Source organism: Cyprinus carpio, chromosome A16 (assembly GCF_018340385.1).
Source record: "Cyprinus carpio isolate SPL01 chromosome A16, ASM1834038v1, whole genome shotgun sequence".
NCBI classification, from domain to species: Eukaryota; Metazoa; Chordata; class Actinopteri; order Cypriniformes; family Cyprinidae; genus Cyprinus; species Cyprinus carpio.
In genome coordinates, this window is record NC_056587.1 from 18,608,683 (window position 1) to 18,629,589 (window position 20,907).

At 37.3% G+C, this 20,907-nt stretch overlaps 4 protein-coding genes across 4 annotated transcripts; 1 reads left to right on the plus strand and 3 right to left on the minus strand.

Annotated features, from left to right (window-relative positions):
* Positions 1-924: 924 nt before the first annotated feature.
* LOC109070255 (ddb1 and cul4 associated factor 13) lies at positions 925-7,945 on the minus strand. The gene is given in 12 exon segments (XM_042773110.1): positions 925-1,272; positions 1,669-1,832; positions 4,385-4,520; positions 5,309-5,473; positions 5,559-5,641; positions 5,719-5,796; positions 5,973-6,128; positions 6,757-6,846; positions 6,959-7,066; positions 7,291-7,318; positions 7,320-7,488; positions 7,765-7,945. Coding segments are annotated over 12 exon segments (1,335 nt in total). The 5' UTR covers positions 7,835-7,945; the 3' UTR covers positions 925-1,184.
* Positions 7,946-8,668: 723 nt separating this feature from the next.
* Positions 8,669-11,174, plus strand: zgc:101716 (uncharacterized protein LOC492784 homolog). The gene is made up of 6 exons (XM_042773111.1): positions 8,669-8,924; positions 9,481-9,576; positions 9,655-9,798; positions 9,876-10,162; positions 10,269-10,401; positions 10,895-11,174. The coding sequence occupies exons 1-6, from the start codon at positions 8,820-8,822 to the stop codon at positions 11,150-11,152; spliced, it is 1,023 nt and encodes a 340-aa protein (XP_042629045.1). The 5' UTR covers positions 8,669-8,819; the 3' UTR covers positions 11,153-11,174.
* Positions 11,175-11,301: 127 nt separating this feature from the next.
* LOC109070256 (protein FAM83A-like) lies at positions 11,302-14,894 on the minus strand. Its single transcript, XM_019086842.2, has 4 exons — positions 13,736-14,894; positions 12,778-12,945; positions 12,368-12,492; positions 11,302-11,705 (listed from the first exon to the last, which is right to left on the minus strand). The coding sequence occupies exons 1-4, from the start codon at positions 14,243-14,245 to the stop codon at positions 11,507-11,509; spliced, it is 1,002 nt and encodes a 333-aa protein (XP_018942387.2). The 5' UTR covers positions 14,246-14,894; the 3' UTR covers positions 11,302-11,506.
* Positions 14,895-17,662: 2,768 nt separating this feature from the next.
* Positions 17,663-20,586, minus strand: LOC122148034. Its single transcript, XM_042773112.1, has 2 exons — positions 19,705-20,586; positions 17,663-19,562 (listed from the first exon to the last, which is right to left on the minus strand). Exon 2 carries the CDS (start codon positions 19,547-19,549, stop codon positions 18,848-18,850), a length of 702 nt encoding a protein of 233 aa, XP_042629046.1. The 5' UTR covers positions 19,550-19,562; positions 19,705-20,586; the 3' UTR covers positions 17,663-18,847.
* Between the last annotated feature and the right edge of the window lie 321 nt (positions 20,587-20,907).

Sequence of the window (20,907 nt, forward strand, 5' to 3'; positions counted from 1 at the left end):
TTTAAGAGATGATAAGGCCTAACTACATTTTAACACACTAAATTAAACATCATGTTGCTCATTTCGATTTACAGCTAAATAAAACATTCCTTTCAGCTGAATTAAATATTACTGAGGGGACTCTTTATTCCTTATGAGATTATGATACATGTGCTTTTAACCACAGCAAAATGTAGGATGGTCTTTATTAATATCATATCAAACATTACTAATTCAATGCTTATTTCATTAGTTGATGCTTTTTCAAATACTAAAACATGAAATTTAGATGCATCACGTTCTGACCTGTTCAATATCATACAATGTTAATGGCTTATCAATAAAAATTATAAAGCATTACCAGGGTCTTTGTTCAAAGCACCAGTTTCTTACTGTATATTCAATCCTGAGCCATGATTTCACACATCCTTTGGGTTGCACTGACTGTACATGAGCTTTAAACGAGAGTAGATTGAGATGATAGGATTATGGGCTAAAAAGGTGAAAAGTATGTTATATCTTATTAAAGCATTAAGACTTTTACAGGAAGAGAAAACAGTGCTGGTTCACATTAGCAAATATTACATACATAACACAAACACTGTAAAACATCAGGCATGCTTTTAAAGCTGTATTTAAAATTATATGAGATACAACGGACTCTTTACAATACTTACCAATCTTACCTTACCAATTATTACAGTTCACCATCAGACTCAAAATACACCCCGCATAACATCAGTAAGAACACCTACAAGGTAACCTTGCTCCAAGGTGCATACAAGTTACTTGATTTACATAGTGATACAGGTAATAGTAGAAGGTGATGGTAACATTCACTAGTGCAATAGTGAACATTTTGTAGAAACCCATGTTCACTTTCATCAATGTTTCATTATGTATTTCAGTGGTTTTGGAGTGAAGGCTAAATTGAAAACATGACCATTCACAGATAAAGATTATTTTAATGTTCACAATCAATTATAAAGACAGCAATTATAGTATGATTTCCAGGATGTGTGTCCATGTAAAATTCTTTAGATATGCGTGTAGTAAACAGCAGCAGTATGCCGACAGTTCTTGTTTACACTTAAAAACCTTATTATGGAAGTACAAGAGAGGAAAAAGGGTGAAATATTTTGGAGCTTGTCCGTGTGTAGAGAAACAAAAATCCATCCACCGAAAGCACCTCTTTAAATCTCCTCTTACTCCACAACAGCCACCACATGTTTCTCCTTTTCTGTCAGCAGGGGAACAGATCCCGGCTTGCTGTGTTTGCGGACATTTTGTTCCCTAAAATCACAAACACAGAAGCACAAACATTCAGAATGCCAATCAAACTCAAACATGGATTCATTTCCTTTTGCTGCCAGTACAATGGAGCCAAAATGGCACAAGATACAATGAGATTTAAAGTTGAAAAGTGTAATTTTTTTCCCCCAAGTTTTTTCAAAGTCAAGATACGTATGTAACACAAAGTTTACATTTGCAGCAAATTAATGAATTTCGGGGCTTTAATTGATAAGTCAGTTTTATTGATAGCTGATTGGACTCATTCTGACGGCACCCATTCACTTTAGAGGAGCAATTAGTGAGCAAGTGATGTAATGCTAAATTTCTCCAAAACTGTTCAGCAATTGTTCATTTTTAGGTCAACTATTCTTTTAAGATCTGGTGAAGGGAACTTACTTCCTGCGCCGGGCTTCCCTCATTTCCCGCAGCTCTCTCTTCTGCTTCAGGATGTCTCCAGGCAGGTGGCGGTGACGGGCGATGCGTCTCACCTGTGGATGGTGCTGAAATTTCTCTATCAGCTTCTTGTTGTAGTGTGTGGCAGCTTTTTCTCGGGCGGAGAGCTGTGAACAATGGGAGTTGTGTCATTGGTCAACATTACGGCAGGATAGCATATATACACACACTATGCAACAGTAGAAAAGATTTTACTATTGGTACAACCTGCTTTCAGATTTTATTCATGATACATTTCTTAGGAATGCACTTAAACACAAAAGTGGCAGCACAGATATGCAACATCTTGAGAAGTCTTTTCAATTTGGCAATCATCATAAAATCAACAGCAAAATGCACCACATCTATCTCTCCATCATAAAATTTCTTCAGCTCCCAGGCTTCAGCACATCTCACTCCACACCCCTCCATGGGCTTTTATTCTAATGAAAAGCAATGATTTTTTCAAATTGAATTTGTTTAGGGCAATCTAATAGCTGTTGATGCCATCAAAGTGCTTAGGAGGAAAATCGGAAGGCCTGTTCACTCTTATTTACGAATTTCTTGACATCGTTCACATGAGGGGGAAAAAATGAACATGACTCTGCTGTTTACATGGGGACATCCCATAATGGAGCTCTTCAGTTTGTAGTCCTAAAATTCAGAAGGGAATTAACATATCAACCATGTGATCATTCAGGAATTTCAAATAGAATTTTAGAATAACTTTTTTTATTATTTATTGGTTTAAAAACATTACTTGAAGTCGAAGAGACATTCACACTTTGTTCTACAAGGCAAGGCAAGTTTGCAACATAAGGACTACAACTACCACAAGAATAGACAAATATTTATGCAGCAACGTATTTTTCCTTTTACCGTACTTACTGTTATCATTACCTAAATCTAACTGAAATGAAGCTGAAATTAAATAAAATGAAAAAAAGAAAGAAAAAAAAAAATTAAGCTATGGTACTTAAATTACTAACTGAAATAAAATTAAAATAAAAAAAACTTCACAAATATTTAAAATATTAAAAAAGCACAAAAAAATTAACCAAAATGAAAATATAAAAGCTAACTCAAACAATTAAAAAAAACAAAAGCTATAATATATAAATATTTCTAAAAATTGCAAATGAGCTGGGTTTTTTTTTAAATTTATAATTCCAGTGAGAATTTAGGGGAGAAATGTAATTTATTGTCATGTAAATAATTTCTCAATACACTAATTCTAATAGTGCTAAAAACAGGTTTCATTCATATTATTTATATATATATATATATATATATATATATATATATATATATATATATATATATATATATATATATATATATATATATATATATATATATATATATATATATATATATATATATATATAAAATTGCACTTATGCATTTGGCAAATGCTTTTATCGTAAGTGCATAAGGTGCACATTTTTTCAGTTAATAACCTCGGCGATGTTAGCACTATGCTCTACTGTTTAAGCTACAGGAATGCTTAAGGAAAAATATAATAATAGTTACAGTAACATACATGGACTGCAAGCAGCATCTAATTTTCTATAGAAAGTATAACATTATAAGTGGACTTTCGGGATAGATTAAAGGGCTATAAATGTGTACAATTTATGTCTTTTGAAACAACAGACAAATGTGCTTATGTGCAAAAATCTGTTGCTGTGATTGTAAAACGTCACTCATAGAGGATCAGCCTTACAAACAGTGAATTTTCATAATAATAAAGTAAAACAAAACCAAACTGAAGCCAGTCTCCTTACGGTCTAAAGAGCTTCTCCAGACAGCAGACTCTTGATTCAGCATCTGCTCCTTTAATTAAATGCGCTCATGTGCCTGATAGTTTAATGTCTTCATTATTGTTCTGCTTTAAGTGATTGGCCGATTCAAACTGCTGATAACTGCAGTGAGCGTCTGATCTCTTTAAGTGAAAAGCATCGGAATAAATCTCTCTCTTAAAGTCCAGCAGGAGCCAAAAACTTGCCAGCGATGGGCCGCATGAGGGAATCAGATGCACTAGAGCTGATACGAAATGATGGGGAGAAGAAATTAACATTTACCTGGAGCAGAACCAACCCCTGCCTCAGCAGAACAAAAAGCTTTCCTTCGTATATTTACACAGCAAGTTTACTTAAAGTGACCACATTTTACAGTTTTATAACAATTCTTACAACAGTTATCATTAAAAGGCTGTAAAATATTTTAGCCAAACAGTCCAAGACTTAATCTAAACTGTTTCTGACTGCGAGCAAAACTAACTGAGCCTTTATTATCACTATATGAACTATAAAACTATACCTTTGGACATGTTTGGATTTCCTTGTAATTTAACTTTACTTTATGAAATAGGTGCAGGCAACTTTAGGGCACCATTACAAGAGTTGCTTTGACAAGAGAAATAAAACTCTAGAGCTTTATCCTGGCCAGGTTTCAGAACGTGGCAACACTGCCATAGAAATGCTTAATGAAAGTGATTTGTGAGTGTAATTCATTTTAAGTGCTTTGTGGGGTGGCCACAGGGCCAAATGCAGCAACCACCTGAGTGCATCTGCAACAAACTAACACCCTTAAAAGCTCTCCAATCAGGTATGAAACCTGGAGTCACTGAGTTAAAACTCCATCTGGTTGACTTAGACACGGGGGATCATGCACTCACCAGTCCAAGCTTCTCCGAGGCGTTGGCCTTCCAAAGCCGAATGTTCATCTCGTCAGAGCCGCTCAGGACATATTTGTTGTCAGCGGACCATCTCACACAGATGACATGCTGCATCCGTTTGGTGTGGTACACCTCCCTGAGGATTGTGGGAAATCACATTGAAAGCCACAAATGTACTCCATTTACTTTTGGTACACATTTTTTCCAAGAAAACAAAATATTTACCAATTTTTTTGAAACAAAATTCTGCTAGGATGCATGTCTATTTCAAATAAATGCTGCATATCTTTTTTTAGAATTTTGGTTGCGGGGTAACATTGGGAAACATATCCTAATTATTCTCTGACATTATTTTTACTTATATTTAGTTCTACATTGTAATATATTTAGATTAGCATTTGATTTTTATTGTCTCTTTAATATAAAATGTCAAGTTTTGTGTATTTTTTGTAATACAAAATAAAAAAAAAAAGGATTATACCAGACTTTTGAATTAGTAGTAGTAGTAGTATACCATTTAGTATAGTTTCCACAAAATATTAAAGCAAAAAAAATTGTTTTCAACAAGGATATTAATAAAAAATGTTTCTTAAGCACCAAATCAGCATATTAGAATTATTTCTGAAAGATCATATTCCACTGAAAACAGGAGTAATGGCTGCTGATGGCAGTTTTGCCATTACAAAAATAAATTACATTTTACAAAATTACTTTGTAATCTTTCTTTATGTTGTTTTGCATGACTACTTTGCATTGTTTTTGATTGCAATACGAATGTACAAATATTTGTCATGCCAATAAAGCATCTAAAAAACTGAAAACTGACACACACAGAGAGAGAGAGAGAGAGAGAGAGAGAGAGAGAGAGAGAGAGAGAGAGAGAGAGAGAGAGAGAGATCCTTGGCGTTTCAACACTACACTCACCTGCTGTGGCCTTTGTCTTTCGGAAAGATTCGGATGGTTTTGTCAAAGCTGGCAGATACAAATTCCCTTCCTGTTGGGGAATAATCAACATCCAGCACAGCGGATACATGATCCATGTGCACAGTCACAGGAACATCCAGATGCCTTATATCGTAAGTATAAAGGCTGTAGAAGAAACAGAAAAAGGTGATATGATTTATTTACTCTTAGTTCATTTCTCATGTAATGTTTTATGCTAAAATGAACTCACTTGTAGTCTTCGTTGGCGCAGGTAAAATAATATGCTTCCATTGGGTTCCAGCAAAGAGTATTGCTTCTCAATTGCATAATAACCTGAAACACAGTGTAATTTCATTAGTCATAAATGGCACTATTCATCCATGTGGGCAAAAAGTAAAAATATAGCAGACCTTTCTAAGCGGTGCAGATTCTCTGGTGTCATACAAGACGACACTTCTGTCTGATGCGCAGCTAGCGAGAAGTTCGGTCTGTAATGGGCAACAGGGCAGTTTGTATTATGTGCTGTATTATAGCCATTCCCATCAATCCCATGGTGGTCACCACTGGCTTTGACATATTTGAATCATTGTAAAGCTGCTTTGAAGCAATGCATATTATGAAAAGACCCATAGAAGTAAACTGAAATGAAATTAAATTAGATCACCTCCACAGGGTTGTAGCGGACGCAGCTGAAGCTGTCCACACCCCAGCTGAAGGAGCGGATGGGACTGCTTCTCTGCTCATCCCAGATATCCACAGTCTGCCCGCAGGTTACAAACGTGCCCTCCCTCTGGTGGTGGTCAATGCCAGTGAACACCGCCTGCAAGACACATCAGGCCTGTTAGAAACTGAAAACCTTATAGAACCCTAAAAGTGTGTGCATACTTATAAATATGACTAAATATAATTTAGTGGATAACACTGTAAAACATACCCTAATTATTCACTGACATTATTATTTATTATTGTATTTAGTTTATTTCATTTAGTTTGACACTGCAATATATTTAGATTAACCCCTGCTTTTTATTGTATATTCAATATAAGACTGTGATTTTTATAATAATAATTCATTTTTTGTAAGTCATAAAATTTTTCATTTTAGTTCAGTAATATTGTGAAATGTTATTAGAATTTAAAATAAGTGTTTTGGAATATATTTTAAAATGTAATTAACTTCAATGATGAAAAAGCTGAATTTTCAGCACATTACTCCAGTCTTCAGTGTCACATGATCCTTCAGAAATATTTGAGCTGCAAATCAGCATATCAGAATGGTTTCTGAAGGATTATGTGACACTGAAGACTGTTATTTTGAACTGTGATAATATTTCACAATATTATTTTATTACAATATTACTGTATTTTTGGTCTAATAAATGCAGCCATTTCTGCATATCATAATAATATATAATCTTCAATATAACATGCGTAAGTTGAAACTGTACCTTCCCCAGAATCGTGTTAATTGGTTCCTCCCGAACTCCATATCCTGGTGCCTCCCAGTTCCACTGTTTGATGGTCTTGTCATCTCCGACCTGTTGCATGACATGCAGATTTCACAAAGATGTAACAGCACAAGCGCTTGCTAACTGGATCGCATTCATCCATATCAAGGCCTCACGGGAAGAATATGCAGGATTAAAATACCGTGAAAAAGGAAGTGCCACAAAAGCGGGAACAGATTCCTCGTACAAATCCTTCATGAGCCTGAACTGTCCTCAAACACTCCTGCCTAGGAAGGTTCCACACTTTCACCTGTCAGGAAAAAAAATAAATCAAGTCATTCATCCATACTGAATCTAGATGGTCAAAACATAATTGCATAACTGAAGTTCATTAACTGTGTCCTTTGTCTTGTTGTTTACTGTATTATTGTATGTTGTTCTTGTATTGTAAACACCCTCAATAAATGAAGCTAAAAAGAGCTCCTAAAAGACCCTTAATACTCAAACAGCACAGTAAAATCTTTAAAGGGTTACCTCCCCATCGCAGGCACCAGATATGATTGGAAAGGCTTTTGGCGTGTTTGGTGATGCAGCTGATGCCATCTCTGTGACCATCTAGTGAAGCTACGAAAGGTTTGGCAAACACCCTCTCCAGTTTGGTGGCATTTAGGGCCCTGGTGTATTCCCTGGGCACCTCAAAAGGATGCAGGGTCGGGTCATAGTTCCTGGGCACTAGATAGGGAATATAATACAGTTAGTATATTACTTCCTATTACATCCGGGGAGTCAAACTCAATTCCTTGAGGGCCGGAGCCCAGCTGAGAGTATATTTAACCCTTATTAAACAGACCTGATCCAACTAATCAAGTCGTTCAGGCTTATTTGAAAACTACATGGTATGTGAAGCACGGTTGGAACAAAACTCTGCAGGGCTCCGGCCCTCCATGAAATGAGTGCGACACCCCTATACTACATCAGCCTTTACATATTGGCTTTATGTTTACATACCTCGTTGTATATCTCTAGTCGTCTCTCGAACATAATCGTCCGGGTTTCTACAAAGCACTTTAACTTTCATTCCAGCGGTTTATAAAACTAAACACTCAAAATCTTGACCAAACCTGCAGCGTTCAGAGAAATGTCGGACCATGTGTTTGTATCACGTAGCGCGCACTAATGTGACGTAACACATCCGGGTACTGCAACCATAGAAATACAATTTGGAAGAATGGCAATCAGCATAAATAAGAGGTTTTTTTTTTTTTTTACATAATAAGTTTCTTAATAAATATTTGCTTGTTGTTTAATGATGAATTATTTCGTTTTAAAAGCTTTAGTGAACAAAAAAGAGTGATTGTTTTATTATTACTCGTGTACTGTTGCTCTGCTGTTACTTGTCAGTTTTCATTTTCACAGAAGGAAATGTATTAACGTATTATATCATGTATTATATTATTTAAATGTTTAACAGAAGTATATATGTGTTGTTTTTGAAAGCGAAATGAAACGATGTAATAAATATATTTTTTAAATAATGTAGGGCGTAGCGGAATTAAAAACAACGTATTACATATTTTATGTATTCATTTATTAAAATACTAAATTTACCTCCGAGTGTAAACGGTATAGCGCGGCGCTGTCACGTGGTACCTGATACTTTTCTCAGCGCTGTAACAGAATGGACCAATCAATCACAGTCGATTGCTGGAGAAATAACCGTTATTAAAATGCGGTTTGAAGAGGCGAATTCAAAATCACTTTAAATTAATCGCTATAAGCGATTCTTTTTCTTACCATATAAATGTCTCCATTTCCAATAAAGGCAAAAATCGGATGCTTCTCAAAGGAGGACTGGGCTTTTTGAGCCACAATGGGCCCCTAGAGGCGTGAAAGTTTATGTCTCCTTGGGTTCAGAAGCGAGGTATTCTTATGAAAGGATATTAGGTTCTGATATACGTACACATGGACGAAAGTGTTGCTTTTCATTGACATTTCTGTAATGTTTGCGGGGTTGTGGCGTTTCTTGAGTGTGTGAGAGGAGTCTTACACGCGTGTTTTTAATCATGGAGATTCTGGGCAGCACTTTTGATGATTCTGTGTTTGAGGAATCACGGAACAGAGTCTCAGCTGCTCTTCCCGCTTACGAGCCCAAACTCTGCGAACCTCTGGTGGGTAACGTTACAACACGCAACATTTACAACAAATTACCGATAACACACAGAAAAGGCACATGTATTAACTTACACAACATTTACATGGCATGCGATTTTCATTTCAAAGAAAAGCATGGCATTACTACGGTAAGTTATTGATGGCAGCAAATGCTAATGATGCTTAGATATGTACAGTATTTAGCTGAAAATACCATGGTATGTTTTAGTCAGTGATATTTCACCACATTATAATCATAAATGAAATATGTGCTGATGGTAAGTAACATAACTTTGGTTATAATTACACATGATTGATGAAAATTAGGCCTATATGTCTTCATATTTATAACATGCATAATTATACAGGTGTTTCTGCGGGATTCACACGGTCATAAATAATGTCAGGATGTGTGTGCATGAATATATTGATAAATAATAGAGTATTATATAATAATGCATTTATAAATATTTGTACATATACATTTGTGTGTGTGTACACTAAAATAATAGGCCTAACTTAATATTTCATACAAATAAAATCCTAATCTAACATTTGTTTTATTATATCTAGTGGTTTTGTGAAGATGGAAATGTCGAGGACCCATTAGAAGAACAAAAAACGCTTAAGTTTCGAGGGGACCTGGCCTACAAGAGGAAACAGTATCAGGTATAAAGAGCTGAATTCACCATCCTCTCTCACTGATATCTGATTCATAAGCTGATTGGTGGGTTGTGTCAATGACAGGTGGCTCTGGATGAGTATTTATCCTGCCTCTCTCTCATACCTGCTGGAAACATATCAGTGAAGAGAGATGTGCTGGAAGGGATCGCACGATGCTGCTGTCATCTGGGGAAAAAAGAAGAGGCTCTAAATGCCTGCGAGAAACTGGTAAATATATCAAATTACTTACTCCACTACTAACTCGACTTGTATGTATGCTTTTGCTGATGATGTTTGATTGACAGAGGACAGACGTATCCAACACCTGCCACCTCACCTGCGTGCTTCAGCTGGAACTGAGTGTTCATGAACACTACAGAGATCTGACAAACAGCATCTCCAGCCTGCAGCAGCTGTGCTGTCTTCATCCGTACCATCCGTGGTACTGGCTGAATCTGGCCATGAGCTTTCAGAGGCTCCTGGAGTCTCCTGGGTGTCCAGAGAGATCCAGCACTGAGGAAGAACACGAGAAGCAGCAGGGTACAAATAACATCATACGACTAAAGACCATCATGTGCTTGATTAGAGCAAGGTATGTCAGCCACAACAGAACTAGCTGTTTTTATCTGACTTTGATGTTAACGGATGAATTCAGCGCCAGGTTTGTTCATCTTATTTATTTGGGTTTCTTTATTCAGGTTGTTAATTGAAATCCTACGGATTCAGCAGTTCTCATTTGTGCTGGAAAACAGCCAGAGGGCCCTACAAGACATTGAGGAAGCTCTACATGTTCTGCAGCCAACAGAAAAAATGCTTCAGACAGTCTCAGAGGTCAGACAATAAGAGCTAGTTTAAGAGAGATATGTCCTTGGCATAAAAAAAACAAAACAAATTATAACCCCAGACATAGACTACTCACACAGATCCACCTTTATTGATGCCTTTCAATTGATTATTGTTTGTGCAAACAGTATTTAAAGGAATACTTCACCCAAAATTGACAGTTCTGTAATTATTTACTCACCCTGATGTTATCACAAACTCAGAAGACATGTAATGTAGTGCCTGAACACCTAGAAAATCATACAGGTTTGAAACAACAAGAGGGTGGAAAAATAATGACATAACTTTAATTTTTGGATGGAATAAGTCATTGCAGTGTTTTCTGAATTCACTACTTTAATGTGATGTTAACCCATTGCTGTGCATCTAATAAGTTAGTTATTTCTCTAAATTTATACACATCTCTCACACAACTCCCCAAAACATCTGTAACGAACATCCATGGTCTCACATTAGAAACTGATTATTTATTCCGATCTAGGTGATGGCAGAAGACCTCAATCCAGAGAAGATGAGAGAGGAAAACCAAGATGGAGAGAGTTTATCAGGACTTTATATTAAAGACTTTGATGACAAGTGGTGGAACAAACTCTACACCAAACTGCAGGAGGAGACTCCAGCTTATCCATGCACAGACCACTGGAGGAGACATTTGAATAATATGAATATTGATTGCATTTTTATAATTGAATATGTATGTTTTATTGGAGTTACATGCTTTTACTGTTACAAAGCATAATAAAGTTAAATGTTTTAAAATATATAAATACATTTCTACATCTACCAAGTCTAATAAAGCATTACAGTATCCTGCTCTAGCACCAATGGGAAGTTGCAGGAACACCTGTGTTGTTTTCATTTCCCTGTTTTGGACGCCAAGTTTGGCTCTTCGTATTATAATCTTTGAAAAGTGGGGACTGACAAGCAATGGGGTGATGGATCGTGTTCCTCCGTGGAAGCCATTGAGATCTTTGCGGTCCAGTGGTGACGTTTGGATAGCTGGTTTGTCTGGCCAGGACTTGAGTTGTCGGGAAACTCGGGTTCCTGGGTTGACGAGGTTTCTGTTGTAGGTGGTCAGGAGTGTTTCCAGCAGTTACCGCCGGGCCCATCGGGATCTGGAGTTCCTCAAGGGTAGGCAGAGATCACCAGGATCTGATGTGTGGCAGGTAAATCCCGGGACTGGTTTAGAAATGGCATAGAGTCTACGAAACTCCAGGTCGAAAGGTTTAACCCCGCTGCCTTTGAAGAGTACGGCCAAGCTTCTGTGAACCTGCCAGGATAGCCAGGTGAGACTGTGACGGAGTGAAAGTGTCATCAGTGAAAAAAAACTCAGACAAGAGGCTTAGTAAAAGGTGAAGTTTCTGCATAAATAGCAGCACCATATGGAAAAGCAATCGATATAAATGCATTGGCTCAAACAGCAGTGTGAGTTTGTGGAGAGCACCCACACTACAATGGAAGATGTTGGGAGTGTTTAAAATTTGTCTGAAAACAGCATTATTTTTGCAATTACTGTGGTTTTTTTTAGGTAAAATTCATATAAATGTATTGGGCAAATGTGAATTTTTAGATGCTTCAGCTGACGATTTTTTGAAAATGCATTTCTAAAAGTATATTTTTGTATTATATCTATACCCTAAATTAAAAGAAAAAACTGTATGCAATTCTAAACTAGATTAATGTCAGTCGCTTTGGATAAAAGCATCTCCCAAATGCAAAAAATGTAAATGTATTGCAAACATTTAGCAATAGAGAGCCCACCTAAAGCTGTAATGATTAAAACAAAAATGTTTGAATGGAGACTGTATATTCAGCAGTTAATTGCAGAAAAGAATAGACCAATGTTTGATAAATGCATGTTAATACAAATATAGTGCTTCCTTCCAAGAGCTGTTTAAATAGTAAATTAGTATTGCATGCCAGTACTGATGGGACATTTGAGCGCTCAGATTACCTATATGAGCCAACCAGCACTTTTTTGCAGTCCACAATGATGAACTTCTCTTTCATCTGTCCAGTGAACTTTCTGCCTGATTTAGCACAGTATGTTTGACCTTGAATGCTACGAATAGACATTCTCTGTATGAAGAGATAAAGAAGTAAACATAAGCACATTGGCAAAAAATATAAAGAATCCATCCACATCTATTGTTTCATGATATAACCGAACTAACAGAAATCTGATGTCATGATGAAAAAAGCATGTTACATATATTGAAATTACATTTATTATATTAAATCAAAAGTTTTAACAGTGCCTATTACGTGTAAATATCAGGCTTCTGACCCCTAAACACCTATTGCCAGCAGCAACACATTTCATGTATTGTCAGTGAAGTCAGTTAAAGCAACAGAATAACTTACAGTAAGATGAGACTTGTTGATTTTTACATTTTCACACATGTCCTGGAACAGCTGTAAATTGGTGTGGTCCAGAATGAGATAGACAGAGACATTGCGTTTTCTTGTCGCCTCCAGTATGTCACAGAAAATCTCCACATCGCTGAATGTGTCCATAACTATCGCCAAAACCTTTGATGAGTGGAATTTAGGGAGCAGAAGTTACATTGCAAATTGTGTTTTAGACACCTGCACAGTCAAAAATGTCAGGCACTTTCCACAAATAGAGACCTGCAAATTTAATATATATAGAATTTTATATACAAATATACAAATAAAAGGAGATGCTTAAGCTTTACAATGCTGATGTCAGCTTCAGCCTTTCAGGGGTTAAAACAATTGAACAAATAGAAAACATATGAACAATTAAAATTTGACGTTTAAAAAAAAAATGCAACTCTTATTAAAACTTGGGACATACATTTTAAAAGTCTTTTTTTCTTTTGTGTGTGTGTGTAGTGCAATTTCTACCAATAAACAATTATCAAAAATTAAAAAGTCATAATTACGTTTTTTCAATATTAATAAATTAATATTAATATTGAACTGAACTGAGCTGGATAATGACACTATTGCACTCAGTATTGAAAAAAAAAACTGGTGTAGGATTTACTTTGAGAATTTTCACTAATTATTACAAAGCAACATCAAGTAACACACTGAACATATTAAATATGAAATTTTACATAATATTAATTAAAAACAAATAATTGTGCTAGAAAATAGTTGGATGACAAACTGTTCAATTTGTGCCTCCAATACTTAAAGATAAACAAGCTGTGGGGCACCAAAGTGTACCGTCTTCATGGAAAGTGCTGTTTGTAATTACATGTGCATCTCTCTAAAGTCACAAAAGCGATATTTGAAACAATAATGGCAGTAAACAATCCAAAAATGTCTCTATCAAATGACAGGTTCTTACTTTAGTTGCTTGCCTGATCAGTTCCCGCAGCAGGTTTTTCAAGGAAAAGGATTTGACTGAGTGGAAGAACACTTCCACACTAGGAATCCCCTGCAGATGGTAACTCCAGTCAGCCACCGGCCAGCCGTAATCAAGAACTGGAGGCTCACTCTCTGTGACCGCAGGAAAGTATGTCTCAGAAGAAACTGATGGAGAACTGGACATCTCTTCATCCCTGTCTGCCTCTTCACTGTCAGTGAGAGGCTTTTTAATGTTGTTTAAGATGTACGTTTTCTCCTGCGCTGACAGAAAGTTTGCTTCATTCTCTTTGATCAGCACTTCCTGGTATCCATCGATCCCTCTGTCCAAGAGAGCATCCATAGCCAGTCGTGTGCTCTCGTTGTGACTCAGATCCACTGAAGACACCATAGCATTTGGATTTCTCATCTCTTGAACTCTTCTTCTCATTTTTCCCGTCAGCTTTGGCATCAAGTAACACTGCACTGACAATCCATTACTTACAAGGTTCATGTTGTTTGCATACAAGTCCTCAGCTGACAGATGACTGGTTGACACTTGCTCATTCGGCTTTGATTTTTAGACATTTTTCATGCTCAAGGCCAAACGATTATCCATACAAACACGATGTGGTGCTGCAGCAAATGTCCCCAAGGTGATCATCAAATGTTCATAAATAATGCTGTGAGATGTTCATGCACTGTGCGTCTTTTCATCAGCAGTGCAGGCATTTCACGGCACACTGAGCAGTTCTGAACCAATCTGTCATGTTTTCATGATGGGTGAGTTTAAAACTGAATGTTAGTGCTGCCCTATGGCTTAGTCACTAACGCTCGCAGATGGCTTCACCCCCAGGCAATGGTGGGTGGGGTCCTGTGGTTAACAGGTGAAGTGTTGAGTGAATAATGAGACAACTGCTCTCATGTTTTCCATCACAGAAATGAAATGGTGTGAGGATATGGACGTCACATTCACTTCACCCATGCTTCACTAGGAACCAACAGACCTGTTCCTGTTTCCTGACACACCTGCTTAATGTAAATTCTTAATGGCTTTGTAGATCGAATTCTTATAGTGAAAGTGAACATTTCATGAAAAGTCATACTAAACTAAGCATACATTTTCCCACACCATTTGTGCTACATACATAATTTATACATCAAACCACGTGGCTTATTGAAGAAAGAACCGAATATCATAGAGACTTAGGGGAGGACCCTTTTGATTTGGGCCAACAAACAACCACTAATTCAATTCAATTCAAGTTTATTTGTATAGCGCTTTTTATGATACAAATCGTTGCTAAGCAACTTTACAGAAAATTAAGTTTCTACAATATTTAGTAGTAGCTTATCAGTGATGACTGTCAGTTTATGCGCATTCCGCAGAAATGTTCAGAAAAATCAATAAAAGACGTAAACAAACAGACGATTAACACTATTTACAGCAATTATGCAATCAAACTTATAGCAAAAATGTGGTAGTTCTGTGTGTTGTTTCAGGGTTAGCATCATCTGAGGTCCTCTGAGGGGTTGGCATCATCTCTTCTCAGGTGTTCTGGATCCAGACTGGAGCTTGTGTAAATCCTAGTTACCACGGGATGTAAATCCCGTGGCAAAGCAGAGAAACAAATAGAGACATAATTAGCGTAGCTGCTGTTCCAGCCAAGTAAAATTAATTAGTTTAACCCAAGCTAAAGAATAATAATGCGCATTTGATCAGATATAACTGCAGTCCAAAATTATGAGATGCATTTATTTGAATGCTTGGCCAAAGAGGTGTGTTTTTAAACTAGATTTAAACAGAGGAAGTGTGTCTGAACCCCGAACATTATCAGGAAGGCTATTCCAGAGTTTGGGAGCCAAATGCGAAAAAAAAAAGCTCTACCTCCTTTAGTGGACTTTGCTATCCTAGGTACTATCAAAAGTCCAGCGTTTTGTGACCTTAGGGAGCGTGATGGGTTGTTGTGTGGTAGAAGACTAGTTAGGTACGCAGGAGCTAAACCATTAATGCTCTTGTAGGTAAGTAATAATATTTTGTAACTGATACGGAACAGAGACTGTAAAATTGGGGTAATATGATCATATTTTCTTGACCTGGTAAGGACTCTAGCCGCTGCATTTTGGACTACCTGTAGCTTGTTTATTGAAGATGCAGGACAACCACCTAGCAGTGCATTACAATAGTCCCAGTCTAGAGGTCATGAATGCATGAACTAGCTTTTCTGCATCAGGAACAGGTAACATGTTTCATAGCTTGGCAATGTTTTTTTAAGATGGAAGAATGCTGTTTTTGTAACATGGGAAATATGATTTTCAAAAGACAAGTTGCTGTCTAATATAACACCCAGATTTTTTGACAGTAGAGGAAGTAACAGTACATCCGTCTAATTGCAAATTGTAATCTACGAGATTCTGTGTAATGTTTTCTGGTCCAATAAGTAATATCTCTGTCTTATCTGAATTTAACAGGAGAAAATTATTGGTCATCCAATCTTTTACATTTTTAACACACTCTGTTAGCTTAGATAATTTTGAAGTTTCACCTGGTCTTGTTGAGATATATACTAAGCAACCATCCAGAACACCCTAGCAACCAGATACATTAGCAACTCACTAAAACACTCTGAATGCCTCAGTGACTGCACAGCAACACTCGAGCAACCACCCATAACACCCTAACATTGCGGTGGCAGGTTTTGCATGGCCAAACACCACTTATCACATCAGAAAATGTAAATATCAAGTGTAAATACCAAAATTACTGGCTCATTTTTCAAACAAAATCATGAACAGAGAAGAAAAAATACCACACACTATCATAGCTTGCAAAAGGTTACAATATTTAGACCTTAGCCTAATTGCATTAAATATGGCATGTTTTGCAAATATGGTGGCACGCAAGAATTATTCTAAAGAAAAAATCTAAATGGGTAAATGTATATTCACATTATGCCTGAACAAAAGAATTCAGGAAGATATGGGTAGCCTGAAAATTAAAGAAGTGACAAATAATAATAAACACAAAAAAAAAAAAAATCCTCACTACACTAAATAAAACACATCATACAACAATGGTTCAAAAAAAAATATTAGAGAGATTAACAAACAAACAAAAAAAAAATAAATCCCTAACAAAAAAAACATGCTTGAGTATGAGAATATACCCTTTTTTAAATTATTTACATAAATTTCCAAGAATCTGATCTTTTCCAGAAAACATCTCCATCCAGTTGCTTTGCTGCAAATCTGGCAAAAGCAACTCTCTTATGACTCGGAAAGGCTGTATTCATCATCTCCTTAAGCTTGGGTAAGTCCAATGTTTCTGGATGATGAGCAGACACCAGAAAAAAGCTCTGCTGGAGACCCAGTTTACCCAGAACTTGCCTCACCTCTACAATGGATTTTTCCTCAATCAAGTCTACCATGGAAAGAACCAGGTAACATTCTTTCCCTAGAGAGGATGCTTGCTGCAGCAACTGTATGGCTCCCAATCTAAGCCTCAAAGGAGACACCAGTATGTATACATCACACAAAGAGAGTGCAGATGTTATGCGTTGAGATTCGGAAGAGCTGGACGCACAGGACAGGCTGCCAAGATTACTTATTTTTCCAATCCCAGGAAGGTCCCAAAGACAGACGTTGGGGGAGGGGGAGCGATACTTCACCGCCTCTTTGGTCATTTCAGTGACACCAGTTGAGGCTGCTCGCTCATCACCATTCTCCAGGCCCAAGAGGGCATTGACCAAGCTGGAGCTGCCACAGCCTGTATCACCCAGCACACTGATATCCAGCCGGAAGTGATCGAGACCTGCAAGGATGGCCTGAAGCTTGGAAGGATTGTCTGTGAGATCTCTCGGCTGCGAGAGCTTGGTTATCACATCAAGATGATCCTGGTTTATCTTCTTCGACCTTAAAGCAGTAGAGACCACAAACCTAAGAAAGTAAATGTAGCCAACTTGTTAGATAAATGTAAAATATAGTCTGCCCTGACCCAGATTCAACGCCTTAAAGCTTCATGAACAATGGATTTTCATGCTAGTTCATACTGTTTTTATGCCAGTTAGTGCTTGTTAACAACAAAACTAAGCTAGTGGGCCAACATAGACTTCCTTATGAGCAAACAAACTAGCTAGTTAAACAAGTTAATCAGCCTAGTATGGACACAAGCACACCGGCATCCCAAATTGGAGACCAATGTCCAAAACACAAAAAAGTGTCCAGCAACTGAACCCTGATTTTGAAGAGTTAAGCATGCTTCTGGGTCAACATCCTTTTTGGTCCTAGAACAACATTATTAACAACCAATCAGATTTTACGGTTAGGGCTAACATTAGGGTTAGAGGATTTCTAATGAACCTACAGTATCTTTCCCCCCTAGTATAAGGGTTAGGTCAAATCCTGCCACTATCCCGCAGAATTTGGTCTCCACCCTAACTAAACACAATTAAACCAGCTAATCAAGGTCTTCAAGACCTCTACTAGAAACTTTCAGGCAGATGTATTGGAGCAGGATGGAACTAATCTCTACAGGACATTGGCCAGAAGCAGGACTGGACACCGCCGGGTTAGGTTATGGATAGGTTTGGATTTATGGTAGGGATTGGATTCGAATTTAGGACTGGAATTTAGGAATTTAGGACACCATTATTATCAGCCCAACTTTTGCCTCTAAGGGTTAGGTCATTTTAAGGTTGGGTTTGCATTAGGGGTAGGGATTTGGGTTAGAACTTTTTTTTTTGACATGATTGCTGTTCCAGGACCAATGAACATGTTGACCCCAGAACTCAGGACATGTGTAACGAGCAATGCCTGTTATCTCAGTGAGGTTCAAATGGACAACATTTCATAACACAAAGAAGCTGGCTTACTGTGTGTCATCTGACAGTAATTTAGGAATCCGAAGTACCTTTGTAATCACCACCAGAAACTGACTAAAAGCCTTTTTCCGAAGCTCAGGCAGGGCTTCAGCAAGCACCTTCACGATATCCTTCATCTTCGCAAACTCTGGATCTTGGGGAGCGTTTGAAGTATTCTTGCTGTCTGCTTCTGAATCGGCTGTCTCTCCACATACTTCTTTACTTTTCTTTTGCAACTCCAGTTTGCTAGCTCTCATTCATTCCCAGGAGCAGGTCATGCATGGCCCTGTAGGCTTCTCCTCGACCAGGTCCCAGTCCCGCTCAGCTTGAACCAGAAAAAAAGGCTGATCTCTGCCATGCAATTCCATTTTGAGCCACATGTGGTCCTCCTTGTGCTGATCTGTAGTGAGAACCACTAGAACATCATAGCATGTGGAGTCATACTGCTGGTCGGTCTGGTTAATAATGGAATTTGAGGTTGGATGGCCTTGCACAGTCCACACACAGACATTTGGAATTTGATGGTGTAAAATCACAGAGTCAAAATCAGGAATGCTACTCCCTATATATTCTGCATGCTCTGCTATCCGTACACGTTTCCTCCTGCTGCTGCTCTGGAGATTAGTGTTTAAGTACTTAGACTTTATACTATGTTCCTCATCTGCACTTTCATCTTCCTCCCAGTCTTCTGCTTCTTCTTCCTCGTCTGTTTCTTCCTCCTCATCACCTTCATCATCAGTTTCCCATTCCTCCTCTTCGATTTCCTCACCCGGCCCACAGATTGCAGAAGCCAGCTGAGCATTAGCCTCTGGCGTTCCTCCAGTCACAGCTATGTCTAAAGGGAAACGCTCAAACAGTTGTAGAGCCGTCACCAGCCTGTCAAATCCAGGTGCCCTGAGGGAAAACCTCCAAGGGGCGAGCATACATTTTAATTTTTCATCTGAAAGTTTTTCTTCCATCTTCAATTGGACCCTGAAACAAACAAAAAAAAAACAGCTTACACTAGTTACACTGTGTATCTACTGCGAACACTAATGGTATACAGGCCTAATGGTTGAATTTGACAAAGTGTTCACAGATAAAATGAGAACACAATACAATAATCAATGCTCACCTGTTCTCGAGCAACAAGTAAGCTGCAAAAGTGCGTCCTCCGTCCTTAAGTTCTCCTGGATGAGTGTGTTTGCAGGACAGTCAGCTGTGCTAAAGTCAACAAGATTTCTAGATGGCATTGTAAACAGTTCTCAGGGCGTTTAAGTTTGTAAAAGCATCATGGTGTGCTTAATTCCATTTAACCTATTTATTTCTGTCTTTTGTCTTTTTTTCAATAGTTACTCCATACAGAAAAGTTTCAGGAGAGGTAGAATTCACATCCACACCACAGATTTTCCAGTCTTTATAATTCTACACATTGTATTGCACCACCAAAGACAAATAATAACTGTAATTTTTACAGTATTGTAGAATTTTGTAAAAAAAAAAAATTGAAATTGCGAGTGATGATTACACAATCATCACTGGCAATTAAAAAAAAAAATTCAAAAAATTCACACCATATTTAGGTTTTTTAATTAAGTGTTTTCAAGCACATCGTTTTGTGATTGCCAAAGTGTTTAGAGCATTTCAGCACATTGTTAAGCAGATAATAAGGTGTTTTGAGTATTTTTAGCATGATGCCGTGGTTGCTAGGGATTTCTGGATGGTTGCTTGCCGGCCCAAGTCAAACAAGATCATTATCAAGTCTTAATTGTGCTTTGGTTCATTAGATGACTCGGATTTGTTCAACACTAAGTATTAGAAATAGTTACAGTGATGCTTACCTTAGTCAGTACTACCACTAATAAGGAAAATATTGTGGCATTTATCATATCACATTACATGCTGTTGTATATGGTGTGATTCTCCAGCAGGGGTCAGCATTTCTCCCTGAGCACAAGAGCAACAGGTACATTTAGATGTAATACAAAAATAGCACTCCAAGGTAAGGATTTTAATTTAAAAAGCCTTTATAAATATTTTACAAATATATTTAATAAAATAAATAAAGCCACGTCAGTATTTGATTTCTACAGACATGACTTAAAGGTTTTTTTTTATATTTTTTTTTTTTTTTTTTTTTTTTTTTTTTTATATATATATATATAAATCCTACTTTGAGTGGCCTGGACTACTATTTTTGTTTTAAATTAAATATCCTTCATACCATGTAGCACTATTTCTATACATTGTTCACACATAAATTTAAATGTTTTTGAAATAACAATGGCAACTGTCACCATTTTCCTTAATATAGACACTCCTAGATTCATTTCGTAAT

What these genes read in the sequence shown, in the direction of transcription:
- zgc:101716 (XM_042773111.1), top strand. Translation starts at nt 8,820, where the DNA reads ATGGAGATTCTGGGCAGCACTTTTGATGATTCTGTGTTTGAGGAATCA. An exon ending in CCAAACTCTGCGAACCTCTG is followed by an intron (nt 8,925 to 9,480) that starts GTGGGTAACGTT and finishes TATTATATCTAG; the next exon opens with TGGTTTTGTGAAGATGGAAA. An exon ending in TGCTTCAGACAGTCTCAGAG is followed by an intron (nt 10,402 to 10,894) that starts GTCAGACAATAA and finishes ATTCCGATCTAG; the next exon opens with GTGATGGCAGAAGACCTCAA.
- LOC109070256 (XM_019086842.2), bottom strand. Translation starts at nt 14,245, where the DNA reads ATGAACCTTGTAAGTAATGGATTGTCAGTGCAGTGTTACTTGATGCCA. An exon ending in TGATCAGGCAAGCAACTAAA is followed by an intron (nt 12,946 to 13,735) that starts GTAAGAACCTGT and finishes CACTCATCAAAG; the next exon opens with GTTTTGGCGATAGTTATGGA. An exon ending in TCAACAAGTCTCATCTTACT is followed by an intron (nt 12,493 to 12,777) that starts GTAAGTTATTCT and finishes CTCTTCATACAG; the next exon opens with AGAATGTCTATTCGTAGCAT.
- LOC122148034 (XM_042773112.1), bottom strand. Translation starts at nt 19,549, where the DNA reads ATGGAAGAAAAACTTTCAGATGAAAAATTAAAATGTATGCTCGCCCCT.